The following is a 22,202-nucleotide window of genomic DNA, read 5'->3' on the forward strand; positions in this document are numbered from 1 at the left end:
ATTAATTCAAATGCTAATGTAATCAATACTGAATTTTTTTAAAACTATAAAAAGTAGATTAATACCGGCCAAATGTGCCCTGTGACAGCACATTTCTATAAGAAGTAAATACAGAAAGTAGTACTAGTCTTATAAGGTTATTATGAGGATTAAATAAGGTAGTATATATGAAGCCAATGCTCAGGACTTGGCACAGTCTGAGAACTTATTAAATATGAATTATTATTGTCATTTCATCATAACCAGCCTCATTTTGTACTAAGTTATTTAGGAACTCAGCTCCAAAGTCTTGGCTAGTAGCTCGCCAATGACAAGGACTATGTATCATTCATCTTTGCATATAGAGTACATGTAGAAGGCTGTTTTATAGTATATTGGTATATACATCAGAAGGACTAAAATTTGATTCCTTACATAAGTAATCAGTTACTTTTGGTGGCTTGATTTTGTTTAGGAAAGGCACTGGATATTGCCAAAGTTTTGAATACCATGGTATAATTTAAGTAGCTGTAGGAATTACCATGTTGTGGCTGTCTTTAACTTTCTTTTCCCGAGGAGGCATGCTTCATATCCAGTATTCTCTAGTGGACACACTCAGCACTGGGAGCAATCCATTAGTTGTAACCCGCCCCCCCCCCATTTCTCTTCCACTTAAGGATGTAAGTTATTATGCAAGTAATGAAGAGTGACCCAATGAGAGGATAATCATGAATCTAATCTAAATGAAGTTTTAAATCATTTTATACATTATTATTTTAACTCTAATAATAATTATTGTGTTTGTTGGTGACTAGATCAAACTTCTTCAAAGAATTCTTTGATTCTTCAAAGTCACCACTTTTATGTCTTAGGACTTCCTGTCCACTTAGTCACAGCTAACTATTCCCTCTGTGAAATTCTCTGTTCCCTTTCCATAATACCAGTATTTCTCTGCTACTCTCTGCTGTGCCAAAACTGGTCTTTCAAAGGCTAGCAGTGACTACAAACATCTACCAGTACGCATTCTCTCTGTCCTCTAAGCAACATTCAGTATTACAACTACCTCCTCCATGAAAGTCTCTGCTCCCTTGGTTTCCTTGATAACAAGAACTATCCAGGTCTTCCCCTTAACCTTCTAACCACTTTTGACTCCAGTGATGTGCCTCTCCTTTTCCCTTACCCCCAATCTGGGGATTCCCCAAGGTTTTTCCTAGACCTCTTACTCTCTCTCCCATTCTCTTAGCAATATCCGTTTCTAGTACTTTAGCCACCCATCACTTTTAGGCGTATGACTTCTGCATAATTATCTCCTGGTTGACCTCCTTATCCAACTCTTAACTCTCGTTTCAAATATTGCTGGGCCATTTGGAAGCTCATCTGACAGCTCAAATTTAATATACCAAAGATTTTTGTTATCTTTCTACTAAAACCAACTCCTTATGATTTTTGTTAGTGGGTATCACACATCTCTTAGGTTGGCTTAGAAACTTTTGAATTATTTCTGGACTTCTCTTTACCTCTGCCTTTCTTTTCTGTCATGCTTTCACTCAGCAAAACTGTTCAGTGTTGCCTAAGCCCATCTCTGCCCTGTCTTTGAATCCCTTCATTTTCTACTTCCTCTGAATGGTATTGCCCAGTTATAGATACAGTAAAGAACATTACATAGACTTCACTCTCTGGCAGAGGGAAAAGGGGAGTAGAATCAGTAATTATAATACAGGATATAGAAATAAAGGAGAAGCAACCCAGGGAAGAGAGGACAGCTAAGACTTATTAAAGGGGATAACATATGAGCCAAATCTTAAAAGATGAATATGAGTCAGACTGATAATGGCAGGAGGAACATTCTGGAAATAATAACACATGCAAAGGAATGCCAGCAAAGAAGACCATGACTCATTGTTGAGGTGTAAGTAGCTCTGTATGTAGGACTGGAGCTCTGGCTTCATGGGGAATTGAAAGCAGAAAGTAAAGCTCCAGAGGTATTAAGAGTGGAGAGAAGGCATGCAGGGCCTTCTTTTCAGTTACCCTATGCTCCATAATGAACTACCACAAATATTATACCCTAAAACAACAGCCATTGATTATTTCTCACAATTCTTCAGTTGGGCAGCACTAGGGACAGCTCATCTCTGCTCCATGTGGCACAGGCTGGCACAGCTCCACGGGGTCAGGAGGATCCAGGAGCCTCACTTACATGTCCGGTGCTTTGGCTGGTGTGGCATTGGCTGGCTGGGTTTCTCTTTTTCTTTACACACGGTCCCACAGTATTCAGTAGCCTAGGTTCTTTACATATAAGCTGTATCTGCAGAGAGCAAAAAGTGGAAGCTGCAGCGTTTCTTACGGATTGGCCCAGAAATCACATGACATCCTTACCCCTATGTTCCATTGATCAAAGTAAGTCATAAGAGGAGCTCAGCTTCTAGAAAAGGAGAAATAGATCCCGCCTCCCTTTGGGAGGAAAAGCATGAATGCAGAGGGATGGGAGGAAATGTTGGCAGCTATATTTGAGATCATGTATCACAAGCCTTATAGATCACTGCGTTTTATAGAGTACCATTGTAGGATTGTAAGCAGCAGACTGACATGGTAGACATATACATTTAAAAATATCTCTTAGAGGGGTGCCTGGGTGGCTTAGTCAGTTAAGCGTCCGACTTTCGCTTAGGTCATGACCTTGCGGTTCGTGGGTTCGAGCCCCGTGTTGGGCTCTGTGCTGACTGCCAGCTCAGAGCCTGGAGCCTGTTTCAGTCTGTGACTCCCTCTCTCTTTGACCCTCCCCTGCTCACGCTGTCTCTCTCTCTCTCTCCTAGAAATAAATAAAACATTTTAAAAAATATATCTCTTTGATTCCTTTATAAAGATTGAATTCAAGGGTCAAGGCCAGTACCTGGAAAAAGGGCAACCAAGGAGAAATCTCTGCCAGGATGTTACAGGTTAACTTCAGGAAAGCCTTTTCTAATGGGCCCTGATGCCTTGCTACAATTTTCCTTCTCATTGAAACAAATGGAATGACCAAAATGTGATAAATGCCCTTTTCTTTTTCCTTTTTAATTTTTTAAAATATTTATTCTTTTATTTTATTAATTTAGAGAGAGAGAAGGAGGGAGGACAGAGGGAGAGAGAATCTCAAGCAGGCTCCACTCTCAGCATTGAGCCTGAGGCGGGGCTCAATCCCATGACCCTGGGATCATGACCTGAGTTGAAATCAAGAGTCGGATCCTTAACTGACAGAGCCACTCTGGTACCTCAGTTTTTTTCTTTTTTTAAGCAAGACACCACTAAGGTATCTGTCCAGGACTCTGTGCCCCTTCCAGAAACATGGATTCACATCTGCCACAGGGGAGGAATATGTAACATCGCAAATCCTCTGACTAATGTTTTTATGTTTAGAAATAATATTCTTGTTTATTTTACATTGCTGTTTCTATAACTAAACCAGGAAAGTCAGATGAGACTTTAGGGAAGGCAGAAGAGTGCTTTGTACTTCCAGGAGCCTTTCCTGTGTCAGATCATGCAAGTTTATGTGATCATAAAGCCCATATGGGTACTTTATTTCTGTGCAAAGTGAACCCCTTGACTCTTGTCTCTAGTCCTTACTACAGTGGTGTACAATGCCTATTCAAAAGCCACAGAAAAAAATGTACAGGATTTGAAATGTTTTATTATATCACCTCAGTAACTAAATTTGTCTTATGAATAACTTTTTAACAGGCAAGCAGCAGTAACTTGTGTAGAGGAGGGTGGAGACCAATGCTTATTGGTCTTTGCTAGAGCAAAGTTAAGATCCAAAATCTGGGAATGGCGAGGAGTTTGTACAGCCCCTTCCCCTAAGTGGTCCTGGATCCAAGATTTCAGTGTATACACAAAAGACTCTCTTTATTGGTATGAGGACTTGAGGATAAGGTTACAGTATGGTGCCTCTTTGTCAGCGTGCAAATGTTCTATCGGGTTTCTGAACACTTAGTGAGTGCTATGGTGGGCATCAGGCATGATGTTAATTTCCTCCACAGGCTCCGGAGGGCTGAGAGCCATGGCTAGAAGCCAAGATCACCTGGAGAGATTTGGTCTCAAATCCCAGCTTTGCTACTTCCTCGTTATGTGACAGTGAGCAAATTCCTTAACTCCTCTTTGCTTTTTTTCTCCCTCTGTGAAACCTCACTAATCATTGCACCTTGCTCGTAGGGTTGCTGTGATGGATGAAAAGAAATACCACCTATTGCACCTAGACTAGTGAATGGCACAAGTACTCAGTAAATTTTAACCATTATTGTTTTAATTGACTTCCTGCTGATCTTCGCTGTTTCTCTTTACTTTTCAGGGAGATGCTAATCTCTGTGGCTCTGGGCCAGGTGTTATCCCTTCTTATTTGTGGAATTGGCTTGACCAGCAAGTACTTGTCAGAAGATTTCCACGCCAATACACCCGTCTTCCAGAGTTTCCTCAATTACATCCTTCTCTTCTTGGTCTATACCACCACACTAGCTGTCAGACAAGGTAAGCATGCAAAACCCATATGTAGCTTGGAATAGCTCGGTTTCTTTTTTACAAACATCTAGAAGAACGATGAGCCATGACTAAATTAACTTTTTTCCACTTACATAATCATAAGACAATTCAAAAACTCAAATCTCACTTTCCTATTTTGCAATAATAAAGCAAACAAAATGAACGAATAAATCACAAAGAAGCATAAATTGTGTGCATTCAGCAGGAAGTAGGAAACGCATGTATAGGCAAAATGTACAATTGCTCACTGTTTGAATTTCTGTTAACATTCCTTATACCCCTCGGCGAATCTAAATAGAGTGCTTCCCCGGGCCCCAGAAAGGCCTGATGCAGCTGTCCTCACTAATGCTAGTCCTCAGAAATCCAAGGGAATTATGGACAATTGTATATTGTCCAAAAACACAAACAACTCTAGTAATAATAAAAGGGAAAATAAAAAAAGAGAAAATAATAAAAGAAAGGAAAGAAAAAGTCCACAAATGGTCAGGTGAGATGTTCTGTCTAAACTTCAAAAAGCAAGTCCTCCACGAATCAATGCAACAAAAACTTTTCTGTTTTGGCAATTGCAGTTGAAATCCTTGGGGTGTATCTCTGGGGAGTGTAATTCAGATCCTTATGATTATACCATTGAATCTGGTGTAAACACTCTTTTTATTTAATTTGGCCCAGAAATAGTTAACACTTCACACCCAGAAGCTGTTGACTGTGAAATATGCATTGAAAACTAACCATAAATAGGTTTGAAGACAATTTTATACCTTAATAATAAATAAGGATACAGGAATAACTATTTTCATCAATGCTAATAGTCATGCTTTTTTGAAACTTTTATAAGAACTATAGTAGTATTTCATTTTCACTCTTATTTAAATGGCCATCCAGCGTCATATTGCTTAATTATAACGATGTAGCCAATCCTAGATTTTATTGAGACTGAATCCCAGTTTAACTTTGGATTTGTTTAAACTATTAGAAATCATTTTAGTATCAAAAAATTGCATTCTCAATGTTTGATTTTTTTAAATTTAATATTAGTAGGCATAATTAATCTAAGAATAAAATTTCAGCTAAAACCTCAGGATAAAAAAGCTATAGACATTGAGTCTGACTTACATTTCCTCAAGGTGATCTGGAAGCTAACAGTTTGAACACTCTGAATGCAAACAAGACAACTCACAAAACTCACAGGGAAGTGGTGAATTTATCTTCTGGAGATTTTTAGAAGTAAAATACTCTAGACTATGAGATGGTGAACTGTTATTAGTCTTTGAGTTCTTGACCACCTTACTTGCCAGGAATCCAGAGATTTAACAAAAACCTGCATGAGGAAAAAAGTAAAATCAAACCACCCTAAGAAACAGGGAGAAAATTTCACTGTCATGGGTAGAGACAGGAAAGCTTAGAAAACTAAATGTAGCAAAAGACCTAAAGTGTATAACAGTACCTTCTGTCAAGACTCCATAATGTGTCAGACACTCTGTATGTAAGTTATCTCTTTTATTTCTTCAATCCAAAGAAACGGGTATTATTATCCAAAATTTTATAAATAAGGAAATGGTACTTCTGTGTCCAGAACCTGCTCCAGGCTGTAGAACTAGGAGCTGTAAAGCTCACCCTCGCCCAGGTCACGTGCCTCGCTGGACTCCCTGGAACCCCATGTGGGGTCTTAGAAAGGCTGGAGGAGGAAAGGATACTTTTGAACAAACAGAGGGTTTTTGCTTGACTTTCAAAACCCTGAAGAAGAAACTGGCACTGGTGCAAGGTCTATTGAGGCACAACAGCAAAGTAAAGAGAATGTGGTCCCAGCTTCAGGCGGGGAGGGTGGGGGGGGGGGGGGGGGGGGGTTGGGAGGGAAGAGACACAATTGGCGAGAGGCCAAGGGCTCGGACAAGGAATTTGGAGCCTCTTTGGAAAGTAGACTGAAGAGAACCTGAGGGAATTTTGTTTATCCCAGTCAGTGATGGCCAGAATCAATGCCTAAGGTGCCCTATTTGGAGATTTCTGCCAGTGCCTCAGACTATCACTAAGTTCACTGACATGGCTTTATTTGAGTGTTTACTCACAATGTTTGTTTTAATCTTCATCTTTAGAAGTTTTAATAGGCTAGCATTAAGCTAACATCTGGAAATCAACATAGTAATTACATTAATTTTGTATAGACTGATTCAGTTCTATGTTCTAGAGACATAATCATCTCTTTCCTTGTGCACCTCGAGATTTGAGAGGGAATGAACAACAGAGCAAAGAGGCTCAAAGGATGGAAAGTCTGGTGCGTGCAAGGGAGCTGCTCTCACAACCACAATTTCTTCTCCTTTCTTGGTGCTTTCTGACCACTCCTCTCAGAAGGCTGCAGATTAGGACTGAGCAAAATGACCGTCTTTCCAATTCTCCAGCACAGACGTCACCTAACCCTGCCAGGCCACCATTTAATTTGACACATCTTAGGCCACATAATTGCAAGAAGTTAGTCTCGGGAATGTATTTTTTTTAATATATAATTTTTCTTTTTTTGAGAGAGAGCATAAGTAAGGGAGGGACAGAGAGAGAAGAGGACAGAGGATCTGACGTGGGCTCTGTGCTGAGAGGCTGACAGCAGCAAGCCAGGACGCCAACTCATGAACTGTGAGATCATGACCTGAGCTGAAGTCAGACACTCAGCCAGCTGAGCTACCCAGGTTTCCCATCGGGAATGTATTTTTAAAGACATTTTTCTTTATCATTTTAACCGTACAACTTCTAAAAAGTTATGACTGTCTCCTGTGAATACAATGTGATAAATGCAAGAAACCCTTCAAGAGTCTTCAGGTTGGTATTTATGGCAAAAGCCTTATGGAACATTGACTTCAAAGTTAAACTGAGTTCTCTTTATCAGATGCTCCCTAAAGCAGTGATCAAAAACTCTGAAGCAACAGGTTCCAGTAGAAATTCCAATATAACTCTAGTTCAGGCTGGAGTTTTGAACTTGTCCCTGGTTATTAATTGGTTCCTATAAAAATGTGACTCCATCCTTAAAAACTTTGTGTCTTATTGATCAAGTTTTATGTCTAGCCCTTTCCTTGTATGGTAGTAGGTTTTTATTAGAAATAGTTTTAAATTCAAAAAGTTTTTGCTGTTTATAACAAAGAGCCTCAGTAATACCACTTTATATATTTTTTAAAAAAGTACTTCAAACAAGTAGTTCCAGTGACACAGCAGCAAGTTTGAGAATTAGCTATTACTTCTGTAGGTTAACAGTAACCACTTTACAGAAGTTATTCAGGCAATTAAAATGTCCTCATTGAACTGATGCTTGAAATCCACACTCATGCTGTACATACCTAGTAGGGCTTCAGGAATTATAAAAACAAAACAAAGCAAAACAAAAAAAACACAAAAAAACCTCAGTTCTCTTCCTTTATTCTCACACTTATCATCACAATTAACACACTTTGTCACTGGATGTGTGGTGTTTTTTCATACCAAGCAATTCTGTGACATCAGCTGGGTGTCCTACAGTCAATTCCTCTTCTGACATTGTCTACCTGGAGATAGGAAGTCAGATCCCATAAGTTAGGAGCTCAGCCTCACATGACTGCCCCTCTCACTTCAGATGCTAATTGCAAGTCTGGGTTGTAACCTCTGCTTCTGACTAAAGGACTGTAAATCAGACGTTCCTACAACTTCCTTCTTGGGTTTGATTAATTTACTAAAGTGGCTTGCAGGACTCAGGAAAACATTTTACATACTGTTTATCAGTATATATCAGTATATCAGTAAATGAAAGAATATGCTAAATGATACAGATGAACATCGAGATGAAAGAGAGGAGTTGGGCAAAGTACATGAGAGGGGGCACGGAGCTTCCATACCTTTCTGGGTATGCCACTCTTTCCGCATCATCATGCATTTGTCAACCCTGAAGCTATCTGAATCCTCTACTTTAGAGATGCTTATGGACATCATTATGTAGGCACGGTTGATCATTAACTCCTTTTCCAGCCCCTCTCACCTCTCTGGAGAATGGAAAGATGGGGCCTAAAATTCCAAACTTCTAATCATGGCTGGGACTTTGTGGTAACCAGTCCCTAATCTGGAGCCCACCAAGAGTCCCTCATTAGAACAAAAGACATTGCTATCACCCTGGAAACTCCAAGGGATTTAGGAACTCTGTGTCAGGAACCAGGGTCAAATACCAAATATTAGATCAAAAGATGCCCCTAAGTACTCTTATTAGGAAATTACAAGGGTTTTAGGAGCTCTGTGCCAGGAACTGAGGGCAGAGACCAATATATATTTTCTATTGTCTCACAGGAATATAACTAGAAAAGTAGAGTAAAGCTCCCCAAAACTTGCAGATTGGCCTGAGAAATTCTCAAAAGAAGACTCTTCCTCATGTCTACGTTTTTTCTTAAAATTCCATGCAATGCTAGCTGAAATCAGGAAGCAGAGAAACACAAAAAGCAAAGACTATGAACAAGAAGAAAGAACAGGATGGGGTCTAACTGAAGCCCAACCATTCTCACAGTTATGTTCGAGAAGCGAGAAGTGTGACAGGCTTTTTAAAACAAAGATGAAGACAGGATATCAAGACAAAAATATGTTATTAGACTTTCTGCCCATAAAGTTCTCTTACCAATTATTATAAGAATCCTGCTGCTTCCCAGAAGTACTTTCAGCAGCTCTTGAATAATAGGTACCCATGGTTCCTCTTTTGACAATGTTTAACATCTGAGTGAATATAAACCAGTTTTTAAAACAGTCAATAATTTCCTTCTTTTCTTCTTCTGCCAGTTTTTCTCAATTCCTGTCTCTCTAATGCCTCTTTCTTTTTTCATTTACAGTTTACTCTGTGATTGGGTAGGAAAGAATTATGGGGCAAAGGCGAGATGCTGAGGGGGAAAAACACTTTTAATCCTTGTGTCCTTCCTCAAGGCATGGGTATCAGTAATGAAAACACAAATAGAAGCATCTGCTTCATTTCATGTACAAACCCTGGAAAGAAAAGAAAATGTGGCCACCATAGATCATCATTAGATATATTTCTGGTGACTTGTTTTATAAATTCTGCGTTTTCATTGAAAGATATTTTTATAAGCTCTCCCAGTTTTGAATAAAAGACAAGCTTCTAGCTAAAAGCAGTATGATGGGTTGTGCATGTGTTTTGCTTTTCAGAAAATTCTTGAAACATGGACATTAAAGTATCTATTGAATCATTTATATGTTTTTTTGTGTTAGTGTGAAAGAGACAGTTCTTTAATAGTACTGACAGAGCATTCATAAAAACATCACCATGTGTAATCCCTTTGATTTTTTCTAAAGAGAGAATACTGAAAAGTAAACACATGCCATACTTTTTATGAAAAACATATTCATTTTGAACATTAAATTCTGGACGACGGAAATCCTAGTTCAAATTTCAGTTCTAAGTGGGGAGGCTGAAAAAATGAACTCTGTTCAGGTATTTCAAGCACTTGTTCTCTCCCTGTCCGCCCTACTCACCATCTCCGCTTTCCTACCCCGGGCACTCAAGGAGGGCAAGAGAGATGAAAGAAATACATAAAAATGACAGCTTTGTCTAAACACAACAGCTAGGTGCAATTCATGGCCCAATGGTCCAGTCCCATAGCCCTCAGCACTTTAAATGAATACGCTTCTCGGAATTTGTGCCAAAAAAGCATTTGTTTTTTTTGGTGATGGCTGGGAGAAACATTAATCAGTAAGTAATTGTTACCTCTTCCCACACCAGAAAGGCTTCATATTTGTTCTTTGCAGAAACCCTGCACTTCTTACATACAGTTACATAGGCTAAATTCTCAATTACCCATGTTGCAGGATTTTAAATATCTGTAATTAGAGGAAATGTAGGACTTCTTACAAAATCATATAAACCTCTCAGAGAGCCACAATTGTGTCTTGGAAACAGGTATCAGGCATTTCACAGTCTATCATATCCTAGAGTCACCTAAGGATCTCCTGGCCCTTATTCTATGAATACTGCTGTGCCTCTGTCAATCTTTGCCCCCTGCCTTTGTTGAGATGTTCTTTGACCCAAACCATAGGAGATCAAAAGCATGAGCCACAGCAGGGAAAAGAGTTAAAGCAGGATCCAGGATTTTCCTCAAAGCAAAAGCCCAAGTTACGCTCACACATACCTCAATTTCCAATTCTCTGGATAACCTTTACTTAGTCACCTAGGAGAAGGACTTTGGGTTGGACTTTGGGTCACTGAGGAGAAGGAGTGGGTTGGCAGTGTAAATTCTGAATCATATCTCCCTTGGAAGTTGTGGGAACAAATACTACTGTCACTTACCTATGACTGGTGAGGTAATTAATTCATTGGAGCCTCTTAAAATTTCTCCCATGTGGGAAATTACCTGGCAAACCTCCATTCCTATTCCTTAATGGGTTGCATTTATTTTTACTCAAGTATGGAAAGTTCTAGTCCCCATACTATCAAAAGGTTGTACGTTAGGAATTGAGGTGCTCAGATGAATCTTTGGTAGATGGGAATTATGAATATGTTGTTGGGGAAGAGAGAAGAAAAGGTGGGAAGAGGGGAGGGAGGGAAGAAGAAGACGGGAATATACACAAACCATGGTGGGAAATTATTAGAGAAAATCACAAGAGAAAACTAGAATCTGGTTCTAGCAAGAGCAACTGAAACTCTCACAGACTGCTGCTGCAAATGCAAAATGATATCACCACTTTGGAAAAGAGCTTGGCAGTTTCTTGTAAGGTTGAATATACACTTAAATATGACCCATCAATCACACTCTCGTAAGACAAATGAGAACATGATGTGTACACAGAGAATGATACACAAATGTCCATTGCAGCTTTGTCCATAATGGCCCAAAACTGTGAACAACCCAAACGCTCATCAGCTTGTGAAAGGATAAACAAATTGTGGTAAAGTCATACAATGGAGTACCACTCAGCCATGAAAAGGAATGATATGATCCATTGCATGGACCAACACATGCAATGATATGGATTAGCTTAAAAACATTATGATAAATTCAAGAGAGCAGACATGAAAGCTTCTGTACTGTGTAATTATATCCTGGGTAATAATGTGATATTCTGGAAAAGGCCAAACTATAAAGTGAGGAAATAGATATGTGGTTGCCAGAGCCTCAGAGTGGGAGAGGAGACTGACTGCAAAGGGGCACAAGCGAACTTTCAGGGGAGTGTTCTGTAGATCTTGATTATTGTAGAGATTACAGGATGGTATACATTTGTTAAAACTCTTCAGGCTGCACACTTAAAAGAAATGGATTTTATCACAGATAAATTTGACTTTAATACACCTGACCAAAGGCCAAACAAAATGAATGAAAAAGAATTAATTGACTGTCTACTGTCCCTCCATGGTTACCATGATAAAATAATGTCTCATTAGGACCAGAGTTTCCAGTAGGGAAACTATAGCATGGAATATTAGGAGTTCACCATTAAAACTTCTCACTTCAGATGGCATGCTTTTAGACTATAAGAATGAGCATAGTTTCCAAAAGAAAAGGAAAAAAACCTACTCAAAGGACCTTGCTCTTGTGACATGAACTGTTATTTATCAAGTTCATAGTCCATTAAACAATGCAAAAATACACACACTCCATACATATGCAGTGCTTACAGGGTGAATCTGCACCAAATCAAGTTCTTCCACAGTCTTAATCAGAGTACCCAACAGGGCATGTCCTGTTTGTGCTAAAGTGGATGAATCTCAAATAGAGTGATACCTTGCACAGAACTTTCAGTATCACTTAAATGACTTTTAGATTAAAGGAAAATGACATGAATATGCAACACTGTCTTCTCTTCTTAATGAATCATCTTATAAATGTACACACATGCACACACGCACTTTATCCATCAAACCCTCCGTCATTCCCATGCCAAATACTTCATTTAAGGGATGTGCTTCTGATTCATTCATTCCAGACAGCACATAAGCTTGGAGGGAGGGATTGTCTCTCTGTCTTATCTGGAGTCCACGTTGACTGTTAATTCTGGAAATCTTTAGGCAGTCACCTATCCATGCTGAGAGCTGGCATAGAGCACCACTCATTCCTGGCACGAACCTCCAGTGTTCATGTGGGAGATTGAAGGGTGGTTACAAGATGATAACTGTATTGCCTGAAGGAGATAAGTCCCCTTCTGCCAAAGTAGTGCTTTGTATGTAATTAGTGTAAAAATTCAGAGGAATAGAGTTTATCCTTACAATCATCTTTCTCATTAAAAAAGAATCATAATGGAAGAACAAAGCAGTCCCTGCAGTGAGTTGAATTGCTTTCCCTAAGTTTTCATTAAATCAAAGACTCAGCAGTTAGCCATCTTGCAGACAGTACTGCAGCGTGCTACATGAGATTTGCAGGGAGGAAAAATGAAACGAACATTTTTTTTCCTTCGCAGGACTAGAATTGCATTGTGGTTACTTTAGATCAGAATTCCTATGTATGCATTTTTGGAGTATCTGGTTTCATTGGCTTCCATTTCTGAGATTTTTGAGGACCAGAAAGAAGATCATGTAACTCACTACATTTAAATGTGGTATTTGCAAATGGTGGGGTCTGATTGACAACTGGAGTGACTGTGTCCCTTCAGTAACTTACATGAGAAGAAACATAAAGGAAATGACTTGAAGATTAAGGAAAAGAGGATCAAAATTTATGTTTCTGATCATTTTTACGATTTGACACTTTATGAAGTAGCATGAATATTACTTTCTTTTACCTTGAACTAATTGGTCATGCCTAAGAAAATGTCCATCTGTAAGGAATTATTACTTAAGTCCACTAAATTAAAATATAATTTTAAACAATTAGGGTCTAGACTTTTTCTGTTTCTCAGTTCAAACCAAATGTAAGAGTCACTGCATCATCCTGTTAAGTTTCCATAACTTTTCTGTGTTGTTTTTCTTAATTTTATATGTCAGGGTAATAATCGTAACCGCCTGATGGGCTTCCTGTGGACTAAATGAGGTGATGTATGGAAAATTTCTAGCATAGGGTCAGGCTTATAGAAGCATTGAATACATATATGCTGCCATCATTGACATTATATTGACTTAAAAAATATTTATTCTTCTCCCTAGCAAGTTGGATTTTACACACATAACCCTTAATTTGGATAAATTCCATCATGAGGAACCTGAAATTCATTAGCCGTATTCCAGCAGTTGTGTTCTTCTTAATTTGTCACTGGATGTCACAGTAGGCACTGGTATGATTCATAGAAGATCAAAAAGAAGAGACATTTTAGATGTGTCTTCACCACTGCAGTGACCAATGTGAGTAAGGGGACTCACTGATAGAATTATTATACTGGTGCGGGGCGCCTGGGTGGCTTAGTCGGTTAAGCATCCGACTTTCGCTTAGGTCATGATCTCGCGGTTCGTGGGTTCGAGCCCTGCTCCGGACTCTGTGCTGACTGCCAGCTCAGAGCCTGGAGCCTATTTCAGAGTCTGTGTCTCCCTCTCTCTCTGACCCTCCCCTGCTCACGCTGTCTCTCTCTCTCTCCTAGAAATAAATAAAAATATTAAAAAAAAAAAGAATTATTATACTGGTGCATGACTCATTCTGAAATGCACTAGCCCGAGTTCCTCTCCCCCAGGGTGTAGAGTGGGGGTCTTTTTCTGGAGAGGGTCAAGGCGCGGGCAACAGTGAGCATCCAGAATCTGTCCAATGGGAACCACCTTTCTACTTTCTGGCATAACTGCACCTGAACTATGAGAGATCATAAAGGGGAAGGGTTGCCAAAGGAAGAATTGAAAGAACAACTCCCTAGATCCGTGCTTGTCCCTAGAAATGAATGAGTACCTTTCTCTAGAGCTTTGATTTTGACCATGAAATATCAAAGCAAAATTATTTCCCACGCTTTCTTTTCTTCTCATTCATGTATAGGTTTCCTCTCTCTTCTCCCATTTCCTCTCTTCACCCAGCTTTTTCCTTCTCCATAATCATAACTGATACACAAATGGGAGGAAATGGGAAGAAAAACATTCCTATTCACTTTACTAAGATAAAACTGTCACTACAAATATAGATATTACAGAGGAGATCCAGATTCATTTTAAGGCATGCCTGCAAATTACAACTCCACGTTACTATTCTTTGCTCAAGGAAAGGCTTGGAAGGACAAGGACACCAATTAAGATCAGCATGTTGTAAACTAAGTTTGATTACCTTTTTCCTGAATGTTTCTCTTCCACAACACATGCAGCAGCGTACATCTGTGAACTGCAACCAACTGAATACGCGTATGGAAAGCAAAGCAGAGCCAAAGCAGCTGGGAAGATCACATTCCTATTTGGCCTGCTGACCAAGGCATTTGCCAGCTGGAGAAGTTGAGGACAAAGAAATGTGGTTTTGACCAAAGCCAGGAAGGGATGGTATTTCTGTCCAAGATAATTTCCAGCAAGGAATCCATCCGTGAGCAGTGACCATAGGTGCTTTAGAAGACCTATCATTACAATAGTAGGGATTCTTCAGATGCATTCCCAGAGGGAGAGTTGGATCACTGTTTAGAATCAGAATCCCAAATCTCCATCAGTTGTTTGGAATACGCAGTAAGCAGCACGTCCCTTTTAAGGATATTTTGGTGGTAGCCATAGTATGAAGTCTATAAGCAGAGATTAGCCTTACTAATGAACTACCGCACAGTCAAGAATTGTCCTCCGATGAGCTCATTAAAGAAAACTTGCCTCCATTTTTTAACAGGGTCAGAACATTTGTCCTAGTTTAAAGTTGAAAAATAAAATCAGGGTGGGGAGAGGAAAAAATAAAAATAATCCAAGATGAAAAAGAGCTGCCAGAAGCCCCCAGAGAGCACAAAGCTTTGGGGGCTATAGAGCCAGTGAAATGGCCACCAGTATGTCATCTTCTAGCTGAGAAGAGGGGAAGGCCATGCTGTCAAGATCATGGAGCCCTCATTCACCCATCTTTCAGCAGGAAAAGCATGCCACAGACAAACTCAATGGACTGCTGGGGTCTCACCAAATTCAAAGCATCTGGTTCTGTACCTACAAGCACATTTCAACTTTTGGCTTAGTGGATGTCATTCACTGAGGTCGAAATTTCCAGCTGTGCTGTGTTAAACTCAGGGCCATTATAGCACAGCTTTAAGCAAGCTATTGATTTTAAACTTTTGTCAGACTAAAAGAAACTAAGTTAGATCATTCAGAAGCAAACAAAGAACTCAACTTCTAAAAATAAAGTTAAGAAACTTGGTAACTTCTTTCTAACAGAGAAATGTGTGGGCAGATCTTATGTAAGTGGCATAAATGTGGAAGTCTCTGCACTGTTAAAAATTTTAAGTTATTTACTATATGGAAACTTAGTAAATCTCAACTCTTGGTTCCTGTTGTTTTGGCATCAGATATGCTGAGTAACTTGAATACCTAACAGGAAAGTGTGTTCCTATACTCTGAGTGTCTCTTGACGAAAGGAGTCAGCCCCATATCCACAAGTGAAGGATGCAACTGCTCCCCAGCCCACTGAGTTTTATAGTTTTAGTTCTGCCCATGTTTATTTCATACAGAACCTTCTAGAAGGCTCTGAACTGATTACATCTTGCTCATATGTCTCTTATATCAATTTAATTTCTTGTAGCTTCCTCAGTTACATATTTCTTCCTTCATGTATTCATTCATCTATTACTTCATTCATTTATTCAGCAAATGCTTTTGGAGGGACTTGTTCTGTTAGGCACTGTACTGTCAGATGGGAAGGATACCGAGGTGAGTAACGATGAACTCCCTTCTCCCGTTCCTTCTAAGCTCACAGGCAAGACAAGAGAGTGACTAGTAATGAGTCCCTGTAGTTGCAAGAGGCCAGACCTGAGGGTCTCACTTTCCCTCATCTCCATCAAATCTCCATTGTAAAAGGATTTACTTCTGCTTTGTCATCTATTTTCATGACTGTTTTCTCCATCCAGCCACCAGTCCTCCCCTTCCCAATTATTCACAGCAGAAGAATTCATTACAAGCAGTTACAGTCAATACATTGCTGGGTCGTGGCCTTCTGTTGGCCCGTGCACACACCCTGTGTTCTAGGATCCTGACTTTGCGCTAAAAGAGCTACAGTTGTTCCTCTAGTCCTTGCACACACACCCACACACACTGTCACCCCAGTAGAATAAGACACAGATACCATCCATGTTCTTTATTAGACTTAGCCATGGTGACTTCTTGACTGCTAAACTTCTTTGAGCTAGGACAATTGGCTAATTTCATAATTATTAGTGACTTCCAAGACTCTCAAAGGTCTCCTATCCTCTTATAAGCAGCTACATATAGATTGCAGGTCTCCATTAATGTCCCTGGCCTAAGTGACCCCTTTCTTTAATGGTAAACAGTCCTTTACTTTTCTTTATTTTTTTGGCTTTATCCCTTTAAGAAGCCCCTTACCCTTCTGGTCATTTGGGGATGTACTTTAACACTTGCTGGTGTGTGAACTTAAGCTCTTCCCAAGTTTCAACAATGCCCGTAAAATGTTAGAAACCTCAATAATTAAATGTTATAAAGTGAAACACAGTAGCACAGTAAAGAATATCAAAGTTCACAAGCTTTATCTCAGAACCTGACTGAGGAGAAGGGCTCCCAACAACTCATTGGGACCATGAGCAGCTGTGGAGCAACAGGAAGGAAAAACAAAGTGTCAACTTCTTGCTTTTGACCATTTTCTCATTTTCTTACTGTACAGCACGCTCCATTCAGCAAATACCGCATTTCATTCAGGGTAGGTCACCATTTGACAGTATTCTGAAGGAGTAAATTAATGGTGTCTTTAATAACTAGCCTCACAATGTATACAATTTCTAATAGTCCCAATTTGTTTGCAGAAAGTAGCACAGATAAATATCCAACTAAATGCAGCAATTATTATGATTCCTTTGAAGAAATCATTTTTGCCTCCTGCTAATCTTGTACCAAAATTCCTGATGGGATCTATTTATTCATGGTGTCACCTGAAAACCAGGAAAGGGTATCTCCCTCTAGCGAGTATATCTCCAGCCATGAGTATTCCCTGTGTATCTATGCAGCTCCCATGATTAAAGTTTAAACACACCTAACAAACTACCTTAGAAAACTCCCATCATCTCTGGAGTTAAAGTTACATTTGGTTGTGAGATACATTGACTGATACAAAGTTGTCTTCAGTTAACTTTCACAAATTATTTATTGAGCCCAGTGTGTACCAGACACTATGTGAGACCCTTTCTGATGGCCTCTTTCTGTACCCATTTGCTCTAGAGTGGCCAAGCCATCACCTCTTGCCCGGACTGCTCTGATCACTCTTGAGCCGTACTCTTATGTCTGACACCTGCCACAACTTCATCACTACACTCTTTTAAAACTTGAATTGCTCTAAGCTAAAGTGCATTGGTCAGTCTTTGGATAACTACGTAAATCCTTCTTTACTTTTGATTTATATTGAATTTAAGATTTTAAAAAAATAGTTAGAGGAAGGAATTCGTTAATAAAAAGTCATTTTTCCCCATACCCATTGAAATCAACACATACTGGGGTGCCCAGGTGGCTCAGTTGGTTAAGCGTCCCACTTTGGCTCAGGTCATGATCTCACAGTTTGTGGGTTCGAGCCCCGCGTCGGGCTCTGTGCTGACAGCTAGCTCAGAGCCTGGAGCCTGTTTCGGATTCTGTGTCTCCCTCTCTCTCTGACCCTCCCCTGCTCACGCTGTCTCTCTCCCTCTCTCAGAAATAAATAAAACATTAAAAATTTTTTGAAATCAGCACATACTTCCCAGCTCCATTCATTGAACCAAAATAAGGTCTTTTAATAAGGTTCGAGAAGCTCAAAATCAAGATACTAGAACGTTGTTGTTATTCTTACTTTCTAATTAGCCTGTCTACTTGAAGAAAAGAGGCCAAAGACGTAATATTGTAATTTTTGTCTCCTGAGCAGGATGTCTTCTAACGTGCAAGCTAAGTTTCCTTGGATTTCAGAATGGGGACATTGATCCAAGTGTAAAAAAATAAAATAAAATAAACTTAATATTTTAGGTACTGGTTTTATAAAAAATAACTTTGGTAGACACTGTACTCTGTATACAGCATTATTGCTAAACTCAAAGAATTCCATTCGCCCCTTAATATGGAACTTCCAGTTAAAATAATTCAATTTAGTTGAGTTAACATACATTGAAAGAGCTCTTTAATAATAAATCTTCTGATCAAAAATCTTTGTTGGACTGCTTCTGGTGGATATCTGCTTTATAAAAACTGCTAAATACTAGGAGGAAACCATGAAAAGCCAAGAGACTCTTAGACAGAGGTGACAATGTTATAATTATTTTAAAATTTATATTAATACTTTAAGTTACCCAAATAATACATGAATAGATATATTACATTAGGTAAATATAAACATTGCAAATACAGACATAAGTATGTTTTTTAAAAGAGACCTACCCATCAAATAAATCCTCTCTTCTTCAAAGGAAATCTTTGTTAAAATTTTATTATTCATTTTCATGGCATTTTTCTATGCATATGCATTCAAATATACAGTTATAATGCATTTTAGTGTAAATGCTATGAACTATATGTGTTGTTCTGAAAGTTGCTTTTTTCACTTAATAATATATCCTGAAAAGTTTCCCCTATCCATACATGTACATTTACCTTACAGTTTTAAGTTGCTATAATAGTACTGATGTGTAATTGGCAGTCGTATAGATTATTGCCAATTTTAAATTATTTCTTCTATTGTATAAGAAACATCCTTGTAAATATATTTTAAATGCCTGTGAGAGTATTTTGTAGCTTAGATTGCTAAAAATTTAAATGCTGAGGAGTGCCTGAGTGACTCAGTCAGTTAAGCATCTGACTTCAGCTTAGGTCATGATCTAACAGTCTGTGAGTTCAAGCCCCATGTTGGGTTCTATGCTGACAGCTCAGAGCCTGGAGCCTGTTTCAGATTCTATGTCTCCCTCTCTCTCTGCCCCTCCCCTTCTTGCACTATGTGTCTGCCTCTCCAAAATAAATAAACATTTAAAAATTTTAGAAAAATTAAAAAAAATAAAAATAAAACTTTAAATGCTCAGCAAAGGGCATCTTAAATATTGATAAATATCACTAAACCTCTCCTCTCCAGAAATTATTACCAATTCAAAAGCCTACTAACAGTATTTGAGAGCTTATTTCCTTACTTATTTACCAATGCTGGATATTATCAGTAATATATTTTTCTAGGTTGACAAAAGGTAAAAAATATCTCATTGTTTTAAATTTCATTTCCTTAATTACCAGTGAAATGAGCATCCTTTTGTGAGTTTATTGGCAAGAAGAAATAGCATTTGAATTCTAAAATAAAATCATGATAATGATTGCTTGCATAGTCTATTCTTGGTGTAAGACTAACTCCTGGTGGACTCTTTTCCTTCTTCCTTTCACCCAGTCTCTTGTTTTCATCTCCTTGTGAGTTAGCGTAAAGAAAGGAAAACAAATGAGCCCTGTGATACATTCCTCTGGAAGAATGCCACTGCTAGAGCCTTGGAGTAATAACAGAGAAATTTATATCATCCATAAACCTTTTATAGTAGTGTAATTAGTAGGGCTATTAATACTACCTAAGCCTAGCTTTCTTTATTGCTGTAAACACAACTTGTGATCATTTAAATGACATCAGTATTAATCCTTTGGGGCACCATGTAAACCAAAGCACATGAGTCAGTTTAGCTAGGGTTTAATCAGAATCTCCATTCAAAAAAAAAAAAAAAAAAAAAAAGATTCTTTTTGCTTAGAAATCAGAGGGATAACCTTTGGTCATTTAGGCAAAATCCAACATTTGGATTTTAGATTCCAGGGGAGGTTTACTGCTGTAGATATGCCTGGAAAGAATTAATTGGAGAGAAATAGAGAAATTTGAGCTACTATCATAGTAGGACTATGCCCATTAGCCAAATATATCCTGGCTATTTATATGGCTGTGTTTTTTACATATGGTTTTCTTTACTCTTATGCATTTTTATTAATACTTAATCCAAAAAAATGAAGTGAGCTTAGTACATACACTTCATTCATATCTCCTTTTTAAAAAATAATGAAAGTGACATAGAAGTAGGTTCCAGGAATCCCAAATCAGTATAAATTAGCAATGCAGTTTAGATGACTGGTATGAGAATCAGGACAGTAACATTACACTGAAGGATGGCTTCTACTGTGATTATGTTTCTTCCTTGAGCAAGTCAGCTTAATATCTGTATGACTCAGATTTCCTGGCTGAGTAAATGAGGATAAATATCCAATAAAAATTGTTTATTAACATATATTGATCATTCTATGTGCTCAGAGATGATGTCATTACAATGTTAATCTATTTGATATTTGAGAGACATATCCAATTTATGTGGCTCTTTTAAGGTCAGTTATTATACTTAAGCCCTCTGAATAAAACTAATATATTTCAAGATGAGTTAGATTTTCTGAAACAGCAGGTGCAAAGTCAGTCCATTCAGCTTGGATGATGACTGATAAAGGGAAGAGCACAATTAAATAAGGAAGAAAGAAATAGTGTACAGTGAGTTTGTTTGATTCTGTGAATACACTATATACCATTTAAAGTGCCACCGCAAAGGAGAAAAAGAAAGGAAATGAAAATATACAATATAGCTACAACATACTTAAAGCCTTACAACCATTGTATAGGCCATTTTATATATGAAGAAACTGAGGCTCAGAGAGATGAATTAACTTATCAAAAAAGTATATAGTGGCTTCTGTGTAGGATAAAACTAGACACAAAAGACCGTCACCCTCACTCCAACAACAAAAACATATAAAGCTAAGGAAGCAAAGAAATCCAAATGTAAGAAATTCCAGAAGATTTGGTTTCTCTCATCCCTGGCAGAGATCTAGGAATCCACAAAAGAGAAGGAATCCACAAAGAAAGAGGTAAGAATAAAACAGCAAAACCTTAAGTTGTAATTCACTCATGTGAGCTGGTGTGGCAGACTATACTCTAAAGTACCCCAGCCACAGAGCAGTTTTTTACATTCCTACAAACTATGTTCCATAACATAGGTCTTTGCCTAGTGTAGGGCATGTATACCAGAGACTTGGAGGTGGCACCGGAAAACTAAAAGAGATTCTCCTGATGTGTGTGGAACCTTCTCAAGTGCGTGACAGCCATATTTTAAGGATGGAAAAGGGCAGTACAGGAGATCAGAGAGAAATGAACTGGAGGTAGCCCATACTTTCAGCTGCCAAGGATTGGAGGCATGGCAAGAGAGTCGAAGGAAATACTTCTGAGACATTCCAGGCAGGGAGAGATTTCTATAGTGCAAAAAGCTTACTACAGGACAAGAGAACAAAGAGAATTCCCCAGAAACCGAATAGTAGTCAACTGAATTGTAGAATAATGGTATATTTTTCATGGTTCAGGTACCCAAGTTGGTACCTGGGGATAAAGTGCAAAGAGATCTCCAGAATCTCACCAGTTCTCAGACCTCAAGTTCTGGAGAAGGGTAAGTACTGATCCTCCTTTCAAATTATTTTGTCGGTAGTAAAGTAAGTCAAACTAAAGCTGTAAGAAATCTCAGTCCCAATGATCAGATTGATTTAGTCCCCCAGTCAAGCAGCCTGACACAGAAAAAGGAAATTCTGTTTTTGAAAATAAATATTTTTCATTCAGTGTCTACTGCTATTTTATACAAAATAGCCAGGTACAATAAAAATTACTAAATTGGTGGAGAAGCAGGAAAATGTGACACAT

General features: G+C 38.6%; 1 protein-coding gene across 1 annotated transcript in view; it reads left to right on the forward strand.

Moving 5' to 3' along the window:
- Positions 1–22,202, forward strand: part of SLC35F1 (solute carrier family 35 member F1) — a 180,704-nt gene that overhangs the window by 19,445 nt on the left and 139,057 nt on the right. Inside the window, exon 2 of the mRNA XM_039246030.1 lies at positions 4,296–4,476. Coding sequence (XP_039101961.1) covers positions 4,296–4,476 — 181 coding nt within the window. The remainder of the gene's footprint in view (positions 1–4,295; positions 4,477–22,202) is intronic.

The sequence above is a fragment of the Hyaena hyaena genome, unplaced genomic scaffold (assembly GCF_003009895.1).
Source record: "Hyaena hyaena isolate Hyena2069 unplaced genomic scaffold, ASM300989v1 scaffold_279, whole genome shotgun sequence".
Lineage (NCBI taxonomy): Eukaryota > Metazoa > Chordata > Mammalia > Carnivora > Hyaenidae > Hyaena > Hyaena hyaena.